At 53.3% G+C, this 20,648-nt stretch overlaps 1 protein-coding gene across 1 annotated transcript in view; it reads right to left on the reverse strand.

Moving 5' to 3' along the window:
- Positions 1-20,648, reverse strand: part of HTRA1 (HtrA serine peptidase 1) — a 47,164-nt gene that overhangs the window by 17,592 nt on the left and 8,924 nt on the right. The window contains exons 2-3 of the mRNA XM_037059582.1: positions 6,291-6,390; positions 5,640-5,844 (exon numbers count right to left, since the gene is read on the reverse strand). Of these exons, the coding sequence (XP_036915477.1) occupies positions 5,640-5,844; positions 6,291-6,390 (305 nt within the window). The remainder of the gene's footprint in view (positions 1-5,639; positions 5,845-6,290; positions 6,391-20,648) is intronic.

The raw sequence follows: 20,648 nt of genomic DNA on the forward strand, positions 1-20,648 counted from the left end.
ATCGGAACCACTCACCATTACCGTTACAGGGTGAACGCAGCTATAGATTCTACCTAAAGGAATGGATGTGCCTGTGTTTCAATAAAACTTTATTTATACAAACTGATGGAGGGCTAGATTTGAGCTGCAAGCAGCAGATGGCCAGCCCTGGACTCTTAACACACTGTTCCCCAATCACTAAACTGTCCAATGGCACCAGTGCATGTCCCCCTCCGTGAAAAGGACAGGAGACATCCCCCATCGGCCACCTATAAATTCAGAGCCACCAACCTGGTAAACTGGCAACTGCTTTACCAGAACCATAAATAATACTGTTAATCCAATTCCTGAAGAGAGCGTGCCAGCGTGAAAAAAGGCATTACCATATTAAGAGAAAAGCAGAGCCAAAGAATTTCCTTCAATCAACCGAGTTCCTGAACCAGGGCCAGAGAACACACACAAGGGCCTGGTTCGGACGGCCTGGAGAGCTGAAGCATTTCCACATTGGATGCCATTGGAACAGCAGGCAGCTGAGCTCGTCCTCCTCTGCCCCTGGGCCCTGCACAGGGAGTGGAGCACCCTCCCCTCCCCCAGCTGGGTCGCCCAATGCATTACTGATTCCCACCCCGTAAAAATGGTTAAAATCAATATGGTAATGGAAATCTGGGAACATCCACAGGGTCTGTGGCTTCTTTAGCAAATTTAATGGCAGCTCTGTAAGTCTGGGGAGAGAAAGGACAGAGACGACACCCCAAGACCAGCACAGAGGGAGGGGGAAGGAGTGCAACATGGAAAAACACAATGAGAGGGTGGAGAGGGTGGCTGTGGTCGGAGGAGGCTCGCTCGCTCTTTCTGCTCTTTCCGAGCAGGAGCCGGGCTGGAAGATGGGGAGCCATTCCAGAGCCGGCTCTCTGTTACCTGATGCGCTTCTGGGTGAGCTGGGGCTTAGTCAGCGCCTCTCACAGTCAGGTTGTCTGAGGAGAGCTGGCTGGAGGGCTGGCCTGAGTCACGCCACTCTGTCTCAGCACTGACCCAGAGACACACCTGGGGGACGCCTGGACCCTCCCCGCTCAGCGAACTCAGGGCACATCCCCCCCCCCCCCAANCCCCTCAGAGACCAGAGCCTGCTCTTCTGCCCGGGGCGGGGGGGGGGGGCGGTTCTGGAGAAAGGCACTAGGCCCCCGCCCCCACCCCCTGGACCCCAGCTCTAAATGTCACAGAGAGCAGCCCAGCAGCCAGCTCAGCAGAGCTGAGCCACCCTGGCCCCCAGCTCTCACTTTTCAGCCACTTCAAACAGGTCTGTAGGTGGCACCTGGCCCAAAAGGTGGCCAGAGACAGACACAAGCCTAGGGGGGTGAGGGAAAAAAAACACCGCACCTCATAAGCCTCAAGAAGGCTGCCTCCAAATATTCCCCCAGCTGCTGGCGTCAGGGAAAAGCGCCCACAGGAAGCCTCACCACCTCGCCAGCTCCCCTGGTTAGCGAAGACCACAAGCCACTGCAGCCCGGCAAAGCCGGCTGTCATCCAAACCCCAGGCAGCCCTGGGGAGCGAGAGGCGCACTGGCTGAAGTCGGGATGAGACAGTGGTGGGAGGGGCAGGTGGGGGTGCGGGGGTGCGGGCGCTTCTGCAACCTGGCTAGTGCCCCATCATCTCATCTGAAAATCAGCCAGAGAGCAGCTCCCTCCCTCACCAGCCAGGCGCCTTCTCCCTCCACCCTCCCCTGCCCCCTGCCCCCACAGAGCGAGGCACTGGGTGGGTGGGGGAGCAGGGGGCACAGGGAGAGGCCTTGCTTCCTTCTGAGCAGAGGGCACCGACATTCATACTTGGGACACTGCCTACTCGGGCCACCTACCGCCTGACAGATGCGTCCCTCACTCTAGCAGGGAAGATGAACTTAAATCAACACACAAATAAGCCAACTGTAATTATGATAAGGAGATGAGGAGGGATAAACAGAGAAAGGTGACCGTCTCAGGGGTTATACATCCCCAGAGTGATACGGACGGAGGTGGGGAGACGATAGAGGAGGGGGTGGCCACGCAGGGTGGGTGAGCATGGAGGAAGGGGGCACCCCGTCAGGCCAGACCTGTAGGGGTTAAGCTCTCTCTGTGAGAGCAGCGCGGAAATGTGTCAGGGGTTGTATGCAGATAGACAGGACAGGACCCGAATGTTGCAATCGTGGGGGGGCGGGGCAGTGCTCTTCTCCCAAGTGTTTGCTCATCAACACAGCTGGAAAAACAGCTGCAACACAAGCGGCTTTTCCCTCTTACCTTCTTCAACACATTCCCAGTAGTTCTGCCTCATACTCTGGCCGGAAGCGAGCAAAGGGCTCCCTTTTCCCTCCCTCCCTCCTTCCCTGCACCTCTCTCTCAACGACACAGGGGAAAAAAACTGCACAGACAAAATGCTGCCTCTGGATACAGAATGAAAATGTTCTGCAAACACGGCCAGCGTCATGCTAAGCACATTTGGAAACAGTTTGTATCTGAAGCTGAACTAGTTTGCCCTCAAAGCTGCTTCCCATTAAAATGTTTGTGCGCACACTGTTCCCCCCCTTCCTGCAGCAGGCTTTCCCACCCGGGGCTGAGGAAAGGGGGTTCCAAACCCTAGGACGCAGGGGAAGCCTCCGGAGGCCACCTCCCCCGCTGACTCCGAAGAGGGGAGGCTGACCAGGCAGGAGGGGCCTGCTGGCTCGGCAAGCCTTCTTCCAAAAGTTTTCCCCACTGAAGGCGCAGTAGGGAGGGCCAGGGTGCATGTGTCTCCTCGGCAAGGAGAAGCCAGAGGAAGAGTTATTTGGTCGCAGGCCCAGAATGTCTCTGGCAGCCTCAAGCCCACGGGGGTTTACCGGAGATTCACGGGGAACTCCAAGAATGGAAGAAAAAGGAGGCAAATCAGGTTCAGAAAGGGCCAGAACCAAAACAGTGCTGGGGATCTCGGCCGCAGGAGCTGTGCCGGCGGCACCCACGTGGTGTTTGTGTGGGTGACCGCCAGCTGCAACCCCCCAGGGGCTCTGCTTGGTCAGCTGGCTCACGGGCACCGTGACTGGTGGTCCCACCAGTGAGAGAGAAGCAGACCCCAGGGGAAATGCTGGCTGCTTCTCCAGAAGGGCAGCCGATGGCAAGTGGCAATGACCACAGATGCCCGTGGTCGTTTCCATTCATGGGACATGGGGCAAGCGCCCTTTCCGGGAACGGGGAACCCTTTGCGTGAAGTCACGGTGCTGGAGGGGAGAAACGGGCCCAGATTAGGGGCAACAAGGCAGCCCCTGGGCCCTGTCGGTGGCAGGCTGTCACGCTGCTTCCCTGGGTCGCTGGAAAAGGCTGGGCCATGGCCTCACCTGGCAAGCGCCAGTTGGAATCAGGTTCAACCCTCAAGCCCAAGTTTAGTTGGTTCTGTTCTGCCTCCTCTGGGGTTTCCTGCCCTGCTTCCCCTTTCCTGTCACTCCTGAGAGCGACTCACATCAGGCAGGCCCCCACCCTGTCCACGGCCCGCACACTGTTACACCGTGTACACGCCAAGGTGAGGGAGGCCTCGTTCCAAACCAGTCTCCACACGCCCTCCTAAATAAATCATCACATCAACCGTGACCGGTGAAGGGAGGCCTGGAAGAGGCGTCTGCATTCTCCCCACTTCCAACTACTATCAGCAAAAAATAAGCCGTTTGGTCTGTGGAAACCAGTCTCTTGTGTGGGTGTCTGCAATTTAATATCCCTTCATTTTGATTCCATTTCAAAAAGCCACATTCGTTCACCTTTCAATTGTCGAGCCCCTTTTTCTCGGGCTAGAAACACATCTCTAATAGCAGGCTGGGAGCGGAAGGGCGAGACCCCCGGGGCAGTGGGAGCCAGGTCGGAGCCACTGCGCCCAGCGGACAGACGGCTGAGATCGCTCCGACCCTGCCGGGGCCTGCCAGGGGTGACACCGGCTTGCACTGCACCTGGGCTCCAAACATGACAAGAATCCCACCCCCCTGCCCCCACCAGAGCAGCCACGCAGTGGACACCCACACGAGGAACTGCTCAGTGGAGGCAGCTCACGCAGCACCCAGGCCAGCACCTGACTGGCCCTGCCCCGATGGCTGCCTCCCTCCCAAGGGCTCGGTGGAGCTAACACCCCCTGGTGTGGGGCCCCAGGATGAGCTATTTTGGCCTGTCTCCGTCCGGTGAGACTGCCACATCCTGGACACCCTCCTGGCAGCGTCCCTAAATGGGGACGGTCAGCCTTCTTGTGGTCAATTTAAAATCCAGCCCATCGCATGGGCTTGGGCAATTGCGGAGCAGCAGCCTGGCGGACTGAGAAGGCTGTGCCTTTACCACAGCGTGACGGTGCGGCCTTGGGCAGCTTTCTGAGCCTCGGTTTCTCCCCCTGCCAAGTGGGGATGATACGACTGCCTGGCAGATTTGGTGAAAGTTACAAATAAAGGCATTGGAGCTTATTAAATAGAAGTTACTGTGATTACAGTTACGGTGACCAATAAACACGTGCTGAAAGATTCGTTGTTACTAGCAAGACCACAGTGACCTAACAGAAATAACAGACAATCGCAACCTTGCAAGAGGCCAGTTCACTACACCGGGCACAGAGCCGTGTCTGCCCCGAGGAAGGGTACAGTCAGGCACAGCCTGTGCGAGACCACCCTGGTGGGACTTCACCGCCCACCCGCAGGTAGTTACACAGAGAGCTGGAGAAGAGGACCCTCCGGGCGCTCCATCTGCGATCTTTTCCTGGCCAGCAGCGAGATTCCAGCCCTTCCGGACCCTTCCTTCCTGACCAAGTCGGGAAAAGGCCGAGGGCGTGAAGAAACCAGAAGGCACATCTCACCGGGCGCGTGCCACACAGCACGCCAGACCCCCACAGTCAACCAACCTCCCAACGAGTGGGGGTGTCTGATGTCTATCTAGTAAGAGCTGGATTTAACGCCAGGCACGAAGATTTTGCTGAACAAATCCACAGAGCAAAAGGGACTTCAAGGACGACATTGAAGGAGAAAGCAAACCATTTCGGAACACAGCATTTCCCAAATGGAGTTCGCTGTGCTTCAGCTGTGGGAATGAAGGGAAACCAAAGATCCCATATTCAGGTCATTATAATTCAGGGGGTAGGCCTTCCACAAAAAGTCATACGCACGTTAGCACATTGAAAGCTCCGGGGAGTTCTCTAAGGGAGGAACCCATTTGCTTGGTTTGAATTCAAGATGTCCCAAACTTTTCTAAGTATGGGGTATGGCTTCAAAAACAGAGGAAGTTACCCCACCAGAACCTAATTTGGGAGACCTGGTATGTCTTCAAACCTAGAACGCACAAATTTGCATCAACAGTTGCCTCAGCATGAAAGAGAGACTCAATTTCCGCTGCTTACCTACAATTTCTTGGAAGACCCGTGGCTTTGCTTTATAAATATGTACAACACTATTTTCAAAAGTCTCTGGCCTCACAGCCTGCTGATTTGTTACAGGAGCCGCCACAAGCCTGAACCCCTGCCCCGCCCCGACCCCAGGCCACAGCCAACAGCTCCTATTGACGTCCTTTGGCCCAGATTTGACTGGTTCGGCCCAGTGTCCCTGCTGTCCCCAGAGGAGAGGAGGCCTCTCCAGGTTTTGCAAGTTTCAGCCCAAGCTCCTGAGAACTCGGTTCTGCAGGTGGGGGACAAACACACTGACCTCGTGGTCGATTTTGATAAGGGCGATGTCTGCCTTCTCATCCACGTCCTTGATCTTGGCTTCGTAAGTGGCGCCATTCCTCAGCTCCACTTTGACCCGGTGCTTGTTGGTCACCACATGGGCGTTGGTCACAATCAGTCCATCTTCAGACACGATAAACCCAGACCCACTGGCCACCGGCACCTCCCTCTTGGAGAAAGGAAGCCTGGAATGCAGAAGAGCAACCAGTCAGACCTGAACCACGTGGAAATCCCCTCTTCCCCACCCTGCAGAATGGGCTCGCCAGCGGCCATCCGCATCCAGCCATCATTATGATACATTTGGGGCCTGTCTAACATTCTAAAAGGGAACGTTAGGCCGACTTTTATACGCATCACAATAAATTCCACTTAGAGAATGTTCTGTGGGAATCTCTTCAGGGCCAGAGGCCCTTCAAACATCTGGGAGGGCCAAGAATGGAGATTTAAATAGCCAAACGGGAAAACATCTTCAGGGAGAAACCCTCTCCTCTTCCCCTGGAAACAAATTCAGTGACTCTGACACTTTAAAGGAGCTCAGAAGGAGCTCAGAAGGAGCTCCAACGGCTTGCTCCGGGCAGCACGTAGTGCCAGAAGCTTCAGAGGCTGCAGAAAAAAGGAAGCCCCTCTTTACTTGCGGAACAGTTCGATGTGAACCACGGCAGGAGCGATCTTCTCCACCACGTCAGCAATGAAGTTGTACTTATGGCGCAAGCTGTTGGGGTCGTCCTGCCCTGGGAACGGAAGCACAGAGAAGACACTGAGCTGCCTGGAGCACGTGGGGTGGGCTGGGGGCATCCGAGGTCCTTGGGAAAACCTGGAGGGGGGTGAGGACAGGATCCCAGACCTGGGATCCACGGCATAGGTCCTTCTGGCTCTGGAGGAAATACCCACCCCAAGAAGACAGCAATGTCTGTCAAAGATGACCTCCCTGCCTGCCTTGCTTTCTTCAGTAGCTTCGCTGGGAAAATGCTGAGCCACAGGCACCAGCAAACACCTGGACCTTCTACCAGTTATTCCAAGCGGGTCACCCCAGGGTCACCCTAGTCATGGCACCCCCTTCGCCGAGTGTCCCCTCCCCAGCTCCCCCAGCACCACGAAGAAGCAGCCCTTCTCAGCCACTGTCTTGGGGAGAGCTGAGGCTGTTCCTGACGGGATGGCCGTCGGGTGTCACAGGTTTAAAAGATAATAGGAAAAAGTATTCCAAGACACAGCTCCCACCGCGACCACAAGGCCAGGGGAGGCCACTGTGTCTCCCCAGAGCAGGGTTCCACTGCACCTTAGCCACTCATCCCAACCCCAGACTTCCCAGGCTAAAGGGCACGAGAGGTGCCTTGAAACTTGGGGAAAGAAGCCAGAGAGGCACCGAAGGACCCCACTTTTCTACATAAAAATGTGCACTAGAGTGAGTGCACCTCCACACGGTAGGCGCTTTTGAAGATGCTTGCAGACAAAGCTATCACACACCCCAGTGCGGGGCTCCTGGCAAGGCCGAAGGTTGGTGGCCAACCAACAGGTACACACACCCAGGGCATCTGACTCAGCAGCTCCTGGAGGCCCCAGAACACCCGGCAGTGTGTCCCCAGAAGGACAACCTGCGCGCCTACTCTGGCCCCAAATCCCTGCCACCTGCTGGGGTTCCTCAGCTCGTCTCTTTCTCTGCTCAAACGGGCCAGAGGGGTTCGAGGCTGGCATGTGGCTGAGAGCCACAGGCTTTCTCTCCTCTCTCATCTCTGCCCGTCCAGCCGGGCGCTGCACAAAGCTCATTCCAGGGGCCCTGGACTCTGCAGGCTGCTCACAACCACGTGGCCCTGTGCGGAACCTGGCAGGAAGCTTTCAGAACCCTTTACAGCAATTTCACAGAGGAACACTAGGCTCGTTGCCACTGAGAAGTTTACACTGGGACTTGTATGTTTGTCTTTTTATTGCATTTTGGTAGTAATTCCGTTTCAGCACATTGTACATCGACTCGGGATGGCCAGGAGGTAAATGGAAAAGGGACCTGTGCCTTCACCGCAGATGGTCCAAGAAGCAGCAGTCTCCGCCCCTCAGCACCCACCCTGTTGCGGCTCACGAAGGAGGATCCTGGAGGTTAAAAGCACACCACTGGCCTGCAAAACTGCCCCTCACTTACCAAAGGGCTGTGTGTCCCTGGCACCCCCACACACATTCACACACACAGAAACACACACACACACATAGATACATAAACATACAAACACACTCACCTACACATGCATACTGTTACACTCACACATCTATACACACATATGCTAATAAACATACACATTCCCATGCCTAGAGTCATGTATGCACACTCATGTACCCACATACATGCATGCCTGTCTACCCTCGAGGGTGCAGCCACCCCCAGCCTAGGCTGTCAGTGACAGCTGGGACATTTTCACGTGCTCCGTGGTCTCAGCACAGCATTGCCACAGGCTTCCCGTCTGCGGAGATTGTTTCCTCAGTCCCTGCAGTGGCTGTGCGTCCCCGCCAGGGACCTCGAGGACCCAACTCAACAGCACTGGCCCAGGGACCTCTCGGGGACGAACCTGCCTCTCCCGAGCTTCCGACAGGAGAGGGAGACCTCGATGCATGAAGGGCCACTTTCTGTCCTGGCCACTGGGCTCGGGGCTGCTTTCTTGAAGGGCTGGCACCTGTGCTTTCTGCAGAGTGTGATTTTCTAGGGGGCAGAAAAATCTCTGCACCTCCTAGGCAAAATCAACTAATTCAACAAAGTCACGGCAGCATGATTTTATCGGTTTTGTTTCCAACCCTTTCCCACGCTACTTTATTTTTATTTTTCCCTTCTTCCCAGGGAACTGGAAAGTCAGGCATTGCTCCTATATCATATTTAGGGAAACCAAGGCTCACAGACTTTAACGACTTCTCCACAGACACTGAATTTTCTTAGTAGAAGGTATAAAGAATGGGAGGATCTGAGCAAACCCACAAGTTTTAAATTTTGTGCTGGCCCCTGTGTCTCTGTCATGCCCCCAGGTTCCAGGGAGCTGTGGTTAACTGGTGCGTCCCCCCGACTTCTCCAATGGGAGACACAAATGAGGAGAGGGAAACATTCCTTCTGACTCCAGGACCTGGGGAACATTGCAGACACAGCTACAAACAAGCCCTCTGGGCTTCCTCATCCCCGCTTCCTAGGACAGGCCAAGGCAGGTGTGATCCAACCAGACCAGTGACCCCCAGGGAAGCACAGATCTGAGACCCTCGTGGGGAGGACAGTTGTGAGAGCCTTGCCACTCAGGACCATGAAGTCACTTCGTCTGTCTGACTTCCAAAGAAGCATGGGGGAATTTGCCCACATCGAGAATGATGGTTTTTTCCAGCTAAAATGAGAACTAGCTGCTTTCTCACACAGACCAGAGAAAGTGGCCCCAGGGTCTGTGCCCTGGGAGAGTGCCCTGGGAGAGCAGAGAGGGCAGAGGCCTGGACCCTAGGAGACCCAGGTTCCATCCTCCATCTGCCGGGTGGCCTCCATTTCCCCATCTGTAAAATGGGGCCAGGTGCCCCCAGAAGGAGCTGCGCAGCCTATTGCAGCTCCAACAGTCTGTGATCCAGTCCCACTCTCTCCCTCGTACCCCGACACACCACAGCAAGGCAAGAGGGGTTGGGGATTGGGCACAGGACCCTCCAAATTCTGCAGATGAATAAACAGAAAGGCGCAGCCATGGGAGCCCAGACCACACAGAAAAGCCGACTGACAAGCCTCAGTCGTGCAGCTTAGATGATAAATTGACCCATGACCTCCGTTCCATCACGTGGTGGGCCGGCGTCGGTGGGAACACCAAGCTGAGCAGAAACGCCTGCACACAGGGAGCATCAGCTAATTGTTCACAGATGGGCAAACTGTCAAACCACAGAGGAAGCGTTTTTCTTCTCCAAATGCAACCTCAGAATGAGGAAGACAAACCTCTCAAAGAGGAGCTGGCTGGGCATGAGAGTGCTGCTCCGTGACCTTGAATGCTTGTCTGTCAAACTACAGCGGAAGCTGCTGCTGTCTCGTGGTCTTTAGAAACCCTGGCTGACCCCACGGCCCTGATTTCTCCTGCCGGTCAACCGTCCTCCTTCCAGAGGGGTCAAGCGAGGTGAAGAATTCCCAGGGTCGGTCCCAGCCTGGCTCTGCCACACCCCCTCTCTGCGTGACACAGAAGAATGGAGGGCCGGAGCGTCCAGACCACTCAGCCTGGGGAGAATGGGTCAGAGCAAAGCTCTGGTCTCAGAGCGTAGCCCTTACCTGCTGTGTGACCTTAGGCAGGTCACCTAAGTGCTTCACATAAAACGGGATGATAACACCTCCTGCAACATGTTTTAGAGGCTGATTGTAGGAGCTACTTTCTATGAAGTGCTTGGCCAAGTCACGCATGCAATTAAAAAAAATTTTTTTTTTAAAGAGTGGGTCAAGGTGCTGCTCAGTAGGCAGCTGTGGACAGGTGTGAGCACCACATGCCTCCGTGGTGTAGCAGAGAAGTAAGGGGGGAGGTAAAGGTGTCTAGAGAATCCCTCCCCACCGTGGCAAATGCATGTGGACCCTGCTACGGGGGCCATGGCGGTAAGCCGTGCTCAAGCAGGAACTAAGGGGCACCGGGTGGTAGCAGTTTCCCAGGTTGGACAGGGACCTCTGCTCCCCAGCTTGCAAGAGCACCCACAGCCCCTGCCGAAGGAAGACACGGAGCCAGGTAAGCAGAACAGTCTGAACTGAAGGCCATTTTTAGGCTCCCAGGGGGCAACCTGCCTGCCCCAGAAGATGACAACTAGAACTCCCTCGATGAAGTGAGGGATGGTTCACGGGGGCCAGAGCGGGCGTGGCAGGGAGGCAATGAGGACGGGGAGCCTGGAGCAGGGACCCAGCCCGGCCCTTCCTACGGCTCCGTGAGTGTGCGGAAGGCTGGAATCAGCTAGCGGTCAGCGATGGCCGGCCGTGTACAGAAAGCTGGCAACTCAGAATTCAGAAACACACAAGGAAGGTATTTGCTACATTCCTGATCCATGAAGAAAAGGGGGAAGAAAACAAAGACCCACATTGGGACTCAGAGAGGGCGCATCACTACAGATCCCACCAACACTGACAGCCTGGTGAGGGGGTATCATGGACAAATAAATGTGTCCGCATGAATTCCACAGCGGAGGCGAAACGGACAGATGTCTTTCACAACACAATTCACCACAGCTCACTCAAGAAGACAAATTTATCCTGAATGATCCACTATCTATCAAATAAATTGTATTTGCAGTTAAAAACCTTCCCACAAAGAAAATGTCGGGTCTATGTGGCTTCATCGGTGAATTCTACCAAACCTTTATGTAAAAAAAATAACAACAGTTCACAAACTTTTCCCCAAAATAGAAGGGGGGAAACACTGCCCAGCTTAGAGGAACTCAGCATTAACCTAAAACAAAGCCAGACGAAAGACATCAGAAAAATGTGGACTAATGTCCACCATAAACATAGACCGAGTATGCTTAAGTGTTTAGTGAACAGAATTCAGGTCATGAAAAGATTAACATATCATGACCAGGTAGGGTCTATCTCAGGAAAAGATAAATAAAGTTGGCTTAACGTCTGAAAACCAAACGATGTAATTCACAACTTTCACACACAGGCTGTGGCAAAAGTAGGTTTACAGTTGTGAGTACAGGAAACACAGTTTATGTTTGTATTATTATTATTTAACTATTCTATTTTCCATATGAGCAATTACAAACCTACTTTCGTCCCACCCTGTACTAAAAGAGAAAATCCAAAGTCATCTCAGTAGATGAAAAAAAAAAAACCAAACATCTGACAAAATTGGACACCAATTCATGATTAATAAATAGTCTGCAGACCAGAAATAGAAGGCAGTTTTCTCAGCCTGAGGACAGGGATCAGTAAAAACCTAAAATTAATGTCGTACTGAACGGTGACGGACTGAATGCTTCCCCTCTGAAAACAGGAACACGGCCTACACATCCACTCCTACCACTTCTAGTCAAGATTTTTATAAGTCTTAGAATAATTAGGCTACCAAAAACATTAAAGGCATAGAAGTTGGAAAGAAGAATCTAAACTGGCCTTATTCACCACTAAGGTAAGGGTCCCTAGAGAAAAAGCTTAAACCTGTATAAATGTACTACCTAGAATAAACAAGTTTATCAGTGCCACAGGAAAACAGGCCAATATACACAACCAATTGCATTTCTATGTACGAGCCATAAAACAAGTTGAAAACTGAAGTTTTAAAAATATCAGTTATAATAGCATTGAGAATATTAACTACGTAGGAAAATAGGTGTCAAAATATGAGCAAGATCCAGAACACTGAAACCTACAAAACACTGCTGAAATAAACTAAAGAAGACCAAGATAACTGGAGAGGTACCACTCATGGGTCAGGAGTCTCCCTCTTGTTAAGCTACCAATTCTTCCAAAATTGATCTACAGATTCAATATACTCCCACTGAAAATATCAGCAGGAGTTCTTATAGAAGTCAATTAGCTATTTCTAAAATGTATGTGGAAAGCAGAGACCCTAGGATGTCCAAAACAATTCTCAGAAACAGACAACTGAATGACATACTATGTGATTTTTATTTCGAACAGAGAAGGTCTGAATAACTAGGATTAACAAAGTAAGGAGTCACAGTATTTAGACAGAGCTTTCCACTTACCTAATAAATATTTATCATTACTGGTTTTAAACACAACAAATGACCCATTAAGAGTAGCCAACATTTCCTATCATTTTATGAGTTTTTCAGTTGGCAGGATTCCATCCAAAGATAATAAATGATTCACTTTTCCTTTTAACAAACTACTAGCCCAGCACACAAGGCCATGAGCTTCCTTGGAACCCATCATCCCCGGAGTTTCACAGATGATACTTCTTCACAACTTTCAACTATTTCCTTACAGGAGGAAAGAGGGACACGCACACAGTGTTGATAAGTTCCCACAATTATTATCAAAATTAGATTCACAGACACTTCCACTCACAAGGGTTTGCTGAGAAGCACCAGGCCCTAAGATAAGTACTGAACACACATGGCCTCATTGAAGAAAACCTGCTGCAGTGAACACAAAAATCACAATGAACCAACATGAATGGAAGATTCAGCACAAAATTGGATATGTGCTTTACATACATCGGAATGCGTGCTTCTTCCGTCTCTGGGGCAAAAATGTCAGATAAAGATTAGACGTGAGGCAGGAAGAAGAGAGAAGCGTGTCTCTATGGTCCTGATGCCTTGGTCCTCAAACTGCCTCGAGGGCCCCCAGGGTCCCACGGCGAGTTTACAGGAGATTCAGATGTCCTGGGGGTATACAGTGAGTGATACTCAATATCTCGGACACCTTGAGAACTAGCTCGGTTTCAAAATCGGGTCTCGTCGCAGTCCTTTCAATGATTCCGTGTCTTTGTGAATTTGGATTTCTGGTGGCCGCTGTGAAAAAAAGCAAGTTCAGCCCGGAATCAGTGTTGAAGTCGGGGTGGGGGAGACGGTGGCCAACATGACTTCGAGCCCCAAGAGGCGGGTGGTACCAACAGCATGCGTCCCATTCCTAAGTCACTGTGGCCATCAAATAATGAAATTGAAATACACTAAAAAATTATTTTTCAAGTGACCGTTATGAACTGTGTTGTAAGGACACAAAAAGTAAGTGGTGGGGATCTAGTTACTTGGTAAGTGGAGCTATGAGGTATTTCTTGGGGCCTAGAGACCGGCGGGGCTCTGATTCCCCACCTGGCCCTCCCCGGACCAAGCCCACACTCTCCACTCGGGCCACCCTCTCACTAGGCCTCCAAAACGCCCTGCCCCACCCCCTCTGGCGGTGGCACACCCACTTTCTTCGGGCCTGTCATCACGCCAGCGGGAAGAATGAGAGTTCTCATTCGCTGAGCATCTGCTGAGTGTCTGCACACACGAGTGTCTGCACAAACGAGGCACTGAATGAACGGTATCTCTAATGATTCCCACAAGCCCCCAGGCGGTTAGTGTTCTCCCCCATCTACAGAAAGACAAAGCTCACAGCCTCCTGGCCGGGGAGGGGCAGAGGGGTGAGGCCAGCCCCATCGGTCTGGCTGCTGAGCTCTCTGCCCTGCATCTGTGGCCTCCCTCCCAGGTCCCAGCCCTTTCCCCCCCGTCTCCAGCCCCCAAGATTGTGAACAGCTCCCCACTTCCGGGCCCAAGAACACAGGGCCAGGACCCAGGACTAACAACCCAGCCCTCGCTTCCAGCAACAACAATCACACAATCCAGTTTCTCACCAGAGCTGACAAGTAGAGCTCATTTGGAAAACAGAAAGCTGTGTATTCGAGGGAAAAGAAATGAATCCTCCTTTATTTGGAGGGAACAGCATGTTCCCCAAATTCAAATCAGCTTCCAGAGCAGACCGATGGGATCAGTGGCATTTTAATGCACTGTCCTACATTTAGGACAGTAATCCACAGAGCCCAGCGCAAGACGAAAATGTGGCAGCCCCCTGTTTCAAAGTTACTAAGAATCCCAAGATGGTCCCAGCAGAGAATCAAGCGTAGGGCCCCAGGGGGATGGCCCATGGGAGGCACACCCACAACACCAGCCCTGCCTGCATTCCAAATGCATCCAATCTAAAACCCGAAGTGCAGGTGAAGGACGGAGAAGAACCACACCTGGTCAGGCGCTGACGGCAGAGCCGCCGGAGTCTGGCCGAGCCCAGGACCACGCAGAGCGCCCCGCGTACAGGGAGACCAGTGCCCATCTACTGTGACACGGGGCACGGTTCACTCGGGGAGGACAGTTCCTCATGCTGCAGGTTCCTCCACTTTGCAGTAAGGAGGCTCAACCTCGGTCCCTCCCCACTCTCATGGAGAAAGGGAAAAAGTCACCTGAGACTCCACCTCCTTTCTTCCACTTTCCATGCCAGCAAAGGTACAGGTACTTTAAAAATCAGACATCAGAGTGCAACCCAGTTCCAACAACTGGAAGCATTCTGGGGAAGGGGAAAATGTGAAGAACTCGGCCAACAAGACCGCTGGATGTGGCCAGGGTCTGCTCGCCTAGGGACGGTAGCAGCTCCGAGAGGGACAGCTCACCGGCCCGCACTTCCTTGGTCTCCCTAGTGCCTTCAGTCCAGCCCTTCCCCTCCTGCTGTGGCCTGGCCTGGGCACAAGTGACAAAGGAAATGAAGTTCTTTCAAAGGCATGGGCACATAAGGCGTCCATTGTACAGAGGTTGGAAACACAGGACCATTTTTCCCTGAAGCGTCGGGAGACCCCTCCTAACCATGAACAACCCAGAGATGTACTCACCTCTGAGATACCAGCTTGGATCCACCCCTGCTCTACATTCAAAGTTCCACCCCAAAGCTCTGGGACATTCCCCGGCCACCAGTAGACACAGCCAACCAGGTTCCCACTGGCCCAGAAGCTATGAATAAGGAAGCCACCCCCAGTGGGGTGTTATGAAAACTTCACATAGTCTTTGGGGATGGCCCAGTTGTTCAAGGGGTCTGGCACTCACTTCTCGACTGCCGTCCTCACCCTCCCACTGCACCCCGAGCAGCAGCCCCCCACAGGGGTCCGGTCTTCACAGCCTCAGCCTCCGAGTATCGATCTAGACTCAGATCCCCAACTCAGTGACATCCCAGCATCTGTGGCCGTGGGGGTGTGTGCTGGGAGCTCTCCTCTTCACCATCTTTACACGGTCTGAGGGCCACGTCTTGTCACCCCGCTGTCCCTGACACGGCGAGACCAAAGTAGCTACAAAGAGGCTGCTTGCTGGCTAAGTAGATCCAAGCCCAAACTTGGAGGGGGCCCTCGGAGGAAATTACCCTCCATTCACATACCCTGTGTGCACCCGGGGGCAAGGCCTCACCCGTCTGTCCCACTCACATTGCGACACCTTTACAGGGGGGCCAGGCAAGTGAGCGATGTCAGGGCTGGATCCAGGGCTCATCCATCCAACACACTTCACCCCCTACCCACTTCCCAGCACCGAATTGCCCCTGAGCCAAAGGTCCCCACACTTCTGATGGGGTGGAGGTGCAGCAACAGGGAGACAAAGCAGAGCAGAGAGCAGGAGATGCTTAAGGCTAGGTCAAAGCCAAGGCCAACGACACAGAGAGACCACCCCGACCAGCACTGGGATAGTGCGAAGGGGCCACCTGGAACACCGAGCTTCAGCTGAAGGATCGAGCCCCGCCACACTGCTGCCACATCAGGGCTTCTGATGTCAGAAATGGCATTTGGGCTCTGAAACCCCAGCCACATGCAGGCACCTGAGGCCCGAGAGGACAACTGTCCCAGGAGGGCAGGGGCGTAGAGAACGGACCAGGAGGCAGGGGGTTAACTAACTTGACACCGTGCAGCCGGAGAGGTGCTGGTCCGCATTCAGGGAGGGCAAGGGGGATGATTTTTCATGAAGAAAAGCTCTCTTTGTGAGGCTGAAGGACGAATTTGAGAATGACTGTGTGAGGTGCAGGAGGGGAGGGCTGGAGCAGCTTTGGGAAGCGGGAGGGAGGCAGACAGGCTGAGTTACAGGATCCAGAAGGCAGAGACTCCACTTGCCCCTCGTCCGGGGAACTCGGACAACTTTCTCTCTGGGCATCAGGAGAGCAATCAGTTTAAACAGGTTCCTAACGGGCTGCAGCAAAGACTTCCTGCGGGACTCACTTTCTCCATGTTTTCAGTTGGAGTGACTGCATTCTGTCTGTCCCACTCCATCAAATTCCAAGGACACTTGTCAGCCGCGGCTCCAACCCAGAGGCTGGCTCAGAGCTGTTCTGGCGCGTGGAGGCGGCAGGCACGGAGGCGAGACTGCACATCCCAGAAAACCAGACTCCCCTCCTAATCGGTGATGGGGCTGCAAATTCTAGGCCATGGGGGCCTGGGCACAGAGGAGCCTGTCCTACTAGGGCTCTCCGGGCCCGCCAAGAAAAGGCACAGGAAGGAGACAGGCAGCACCCAGCTGGGGCCCGGGCAGCAGACGAGGTCTCAAGTGAACCTGAAGGTCCAGAGCACATCTTAGGAAGAAGGAGACAGAAAACATACAGCTTTGGCGTCAAACTTCCCACGGCCAAAGATCTGGGACCAGTTCTTGTTCGAACAAACTGAATTCACAAGTAGCAACTGTTACTATTTTTTAACACCCCAAATTGAATGGGCACTACTGTACTCTCTGTCTTTTGCACAGAAATAAAAAAATAAAATTCAGGGGCGTCACGTGTGACCTATTTGTTTCCTCTTCATGAATAGAGGAGGAAGAGGCGGGGAAGCTGGGAGCCCGGNTCCCACGGCCAAAGATCTGGGACCAGTTCTTGTCCGAACAAACTGAATTCACAAGTAGCAACTGTTACTATTTTTTAACACCCCAAATTGAATGGGCACTACTGTACTCTCTGTCTTTTGCACAGAAATAAAAAAATAAAATTCAGGGGCGTCACGTGTGACCTATTTGTTTCCTCTTCATGAATAGAGGAGGAAGAGGTGGGGGAGCTGGGAGCCCGGCCTGGATTTCCAGCTCACGCTGGCACTTCCCAGCACTGGCAGCCCCTCTTTCCGGAGCCTCCCAGATGCTCAGAGTAGGAGAAGCTCTCCCGACGCCAGACCTCAGCCGGCACAGCGGTCCCCAGGTCCCTGGGTCCAGAGCAAGGAACTGTTTGCAGGGGCCAGGGCCAAGGCTGCACGCAGCAGATGGTGCTGGAAAGGGCTGGGCAGGTGAAGGGAAGAGGCAGAAAGACTGACCCAAACAAGTCCAAGACCGTCTCACCCGATTAACAACAAGTGTCTGGGGGCCCCCAGCCAGCTGGCGGCCGAGCCCTGGACGCACCGCCAGTCACGAGCACGGCCCAGTTCTGCAGCTTCCCCTCTGCTGGCCCAGGTGCTTTTTCCAGGGCCACGTGTCTGTGTTTCAAGGTGCCTGTCACTGATAATTACGTCTCAGTGTCACTGGCCAGAGCTGAGTGCTTGGGCCTGGTCAGTATTGTTGCCTGTGACATTCTTTGCTGACCTATTTTATGGCCAAGGGAAGTAAGTTTCCAATCAATTACCCACACGTTTTTTTTTGGCGGGGAGTTGGGGTTTGTTTTTTTAATTTGTTTGTTTGTTTGGTTGGTTGGTTGGGTTTTTTTCCCAGAAATCTCCCGAATGCCTGGCATGTGTCTATTACTATCTTTAGGGAAACGGCTGACTGCTCAGTTCACAAAAACACTATTAACTTTCTTCTTGATAAGCATCTGGCTCTAGTTTTGACCTTCCCAGATTTCTCAGCTGGGTTCTCTCTTCCTGCTACGATGGCTCCTGGCTGTTACGTCTGGAGAGGCAAGGCAGTCCCGGCTCCCGAATGTTTCAGCCACAAGCAGTGGGCTGGGAAGCGAAGGGGTGGTTTATTAAGGGGCCTGGAACACACGCCTCGGGCGGCATCAGTCACCCTCCCTCGACCCTCTGGTGCAAGAGGGACAGCCTGGGGCTTGGGGAAAAGGAAAAAAGTGGGAGAGGGATGTGACGTGACGTGAGGTGACGCCAGACACTCCATCCAGAAGCACCCTGAACCCACCTGCCTATAAGCATGAGGCTCAAGACGCGAGGAGGAGAACGAGGGGCACTTGTAAAGTGAGATAAGCCAGAGGGAGTCTGTCTCAAGGGAGAAGGGAGAAGTGAGCCCTGAGACTCGGGACAAGCCACTTCCCCTCTGTGCACCTCAGTGACCTCATTAGTAAGACAAGGGGAGGCCAGACCACTTCCGACATCCTTTCCAGCCCCGCAAAAGGCTGTACGGCCTCATGAATCTGCGAAGTGGCTTCCTGATCTTCCCCTCACCACACGTGGTTCCTTCCCATCAGGATGGAGTTCCCCATTTTCTACACAGGCTGCCTGGGTCACGTGCACCTCGGTGGTGGAGCGTTTCAAAGGGACTTTCGGGCTGGGGTCAGCACCCCCCCCCAGAGAGGAGACCAGACACAAGTCCAGCCTGGTACCACGCAGCTGATGCCGCTCGGTCAGGAAGGGGCTGAAGTGCCAACCCCACTAGAGCACGGACGCACCCCAGGGACACTGTGCTCAGCGAGCGAGGCGGTGACGAAGGGCGGCACATTATCTGATGCCCTTTATATGGAATGAATGTCTGGACACAGGGAAATCCAGCTGAGATGAGAACAGATTAACGGTTGCCTAGGGCTAGGCAGAGGCGGGGGGTGGGGGGAGGGTTTAGGGGGAAGTATGGCAGGTTTCTTTAAAAGGGTACATTTTATAGTATGTGAATTATATCTCAATAAAACAGAACCAAAAAAAGAAAAAAATTAATGTCACTTGTTTCTCACTTTTTTTCACGTGGTTATCAGAAAACCGGATTTGATATGTGTGGCTTGCGCTTTCTATCTGTACAAAACATGTGAGTAAACACATTCTTCGCTTTTCCAAACGAAAAGACACAGTCAGGCCCCCTCCTGTACCCGGGACGGAGCTGGCGTCCGGGAGGCAGAGAGCCCTGGGCCGGGCACCCAGAAACTCCGGTTCCCTGTCCCCGCCTCACCTGTGACCTCAGGCCCTCACGTCCCCTTGCTTGCCCAGCTCCTCACCAGCCACTCGACCCCTTCCAGGTTAGACAATCTGTGACCACAGCTCTATCCCCAGGTAAAACCAAAATGTGAAAGTACTCTTCCAGCCCCAGGCTGCTCATCCCCCAAGATCGAGCTGAGAATGAAGGTCAAATACAGACAGATGAGGCAGTTTACCGACCCAGTGCGAGGACCTGTCTGCTACCGCCCCCCTTCGTTTATCCTGAAGGGTTTCTTTGGGGGGTTTCTCTTGGCTTCCCTGGCTTTCAGTGACTCAAGAAGGTGATAATTCCATAGCTGATGGCGATGAACATGGGTACAAAACTCACGGAAAATAATTCAGCAAAATACGCCAAGAGCCATAAAAAATCCGTATCCTCCCCCTAGTCGTTGCACTTGTACCTACCCCAAGGGAATAAGCCTAGATACAGAACTAACCACGGACGTGAGCACGTCCGTTTCAGTTTTGTCTGCCATAGTGGCCGTGGCATCGGCGGCCAGGAAGAGGGCGAGAGAGTTCGCCAGACGCTGGGGTGACTGACGCTCGGGACAGAAAGGACGCAGCTGCCCGGAGGCCGCTGGGATCACAGACCTTTCTTCCTCTCTTTATTTTTTTAAAGATTTTAGTTATCTATTTTTAGGGAGCGAAACATTGATGTGCGAGAGATACATCGATTGGTTGACTCTCACATGCCCCCAACTGGGGACCAGGCCTGCAACCCAGGCACGTGCTCTGACCGGGACCTGAACTGAGGACCTTTCATTTCACAGGCCAGCCCTCAATCCACCGAGCCACACCAGCCAGGGCTTCTCTCTATTTTTGATGTCATAACTAGACTCTCTTTATAACTTGGAAAAGCTGATACAGGACAAGATGTGAGCAAATGGGCTGATGCATTTCCCTGGATGTCCACGCGAGGGGGAGAGACATGGCCGGCAGCAGCCTGCATGCCGAGAGGAAACACGGCACTCTGCCCAGAGACTCTAACCGCAGCCTGAAAGACACCGAAGCATCTGAACCCTGATTTATAACGACTGTTTTTCCCCTCTGCAACATCCCTGTAATTACGGCTCAAGGGCATTAATGGGCACTCGGAGTTCTAGAGAGGAGAAATCAGGCTTTGTATGGACAGCTTTCGGGTCTTTTCTAACCCACGGAGATCACTGGGGGGGAGGGTTCTCTTTAGCATCATTTCATAACAGGAGACTACGTAAAAGCACCCACCATTTCTTGGCTTCCTGCGAAAATCCTGTGGGTGAACCCTGGCCTCTGCCTTTGAGTGCCTCAGTTTCCCCATCTGTGAAGTGACAGGTTGAGCTGTAGCACCTGCAAGGACCTTCCACACTCAGGTTTCACCCTCCAGGATTCCATCCTTTCCACAAGCCAGTTGGTGGCTTTGGCCAGCCACCAGTGTCCCCGCAGGGAAGGGGGGTGCCCTTGCCCAGAAGATGCGGGAAGAC

The sequence above is a fragment of the Sturnira hondurensis genome, unplaced genomic scaffold, assembly GCF_014824575.4.
Source record: "Sturnira hondurensis isolate 20B ecotype Veracruz unplaced genomic scaffold, ASM1482457v3 Scaffold0011253, whole genome shotgun sequence".
In the NCBI taxonomy this organism is placed as follows: Eukaryota; Metazoa; Chordata; class Mammalia; order Chiroptera; family Phyllostomidae; genus Sturnira; species Sturnira hondurensis.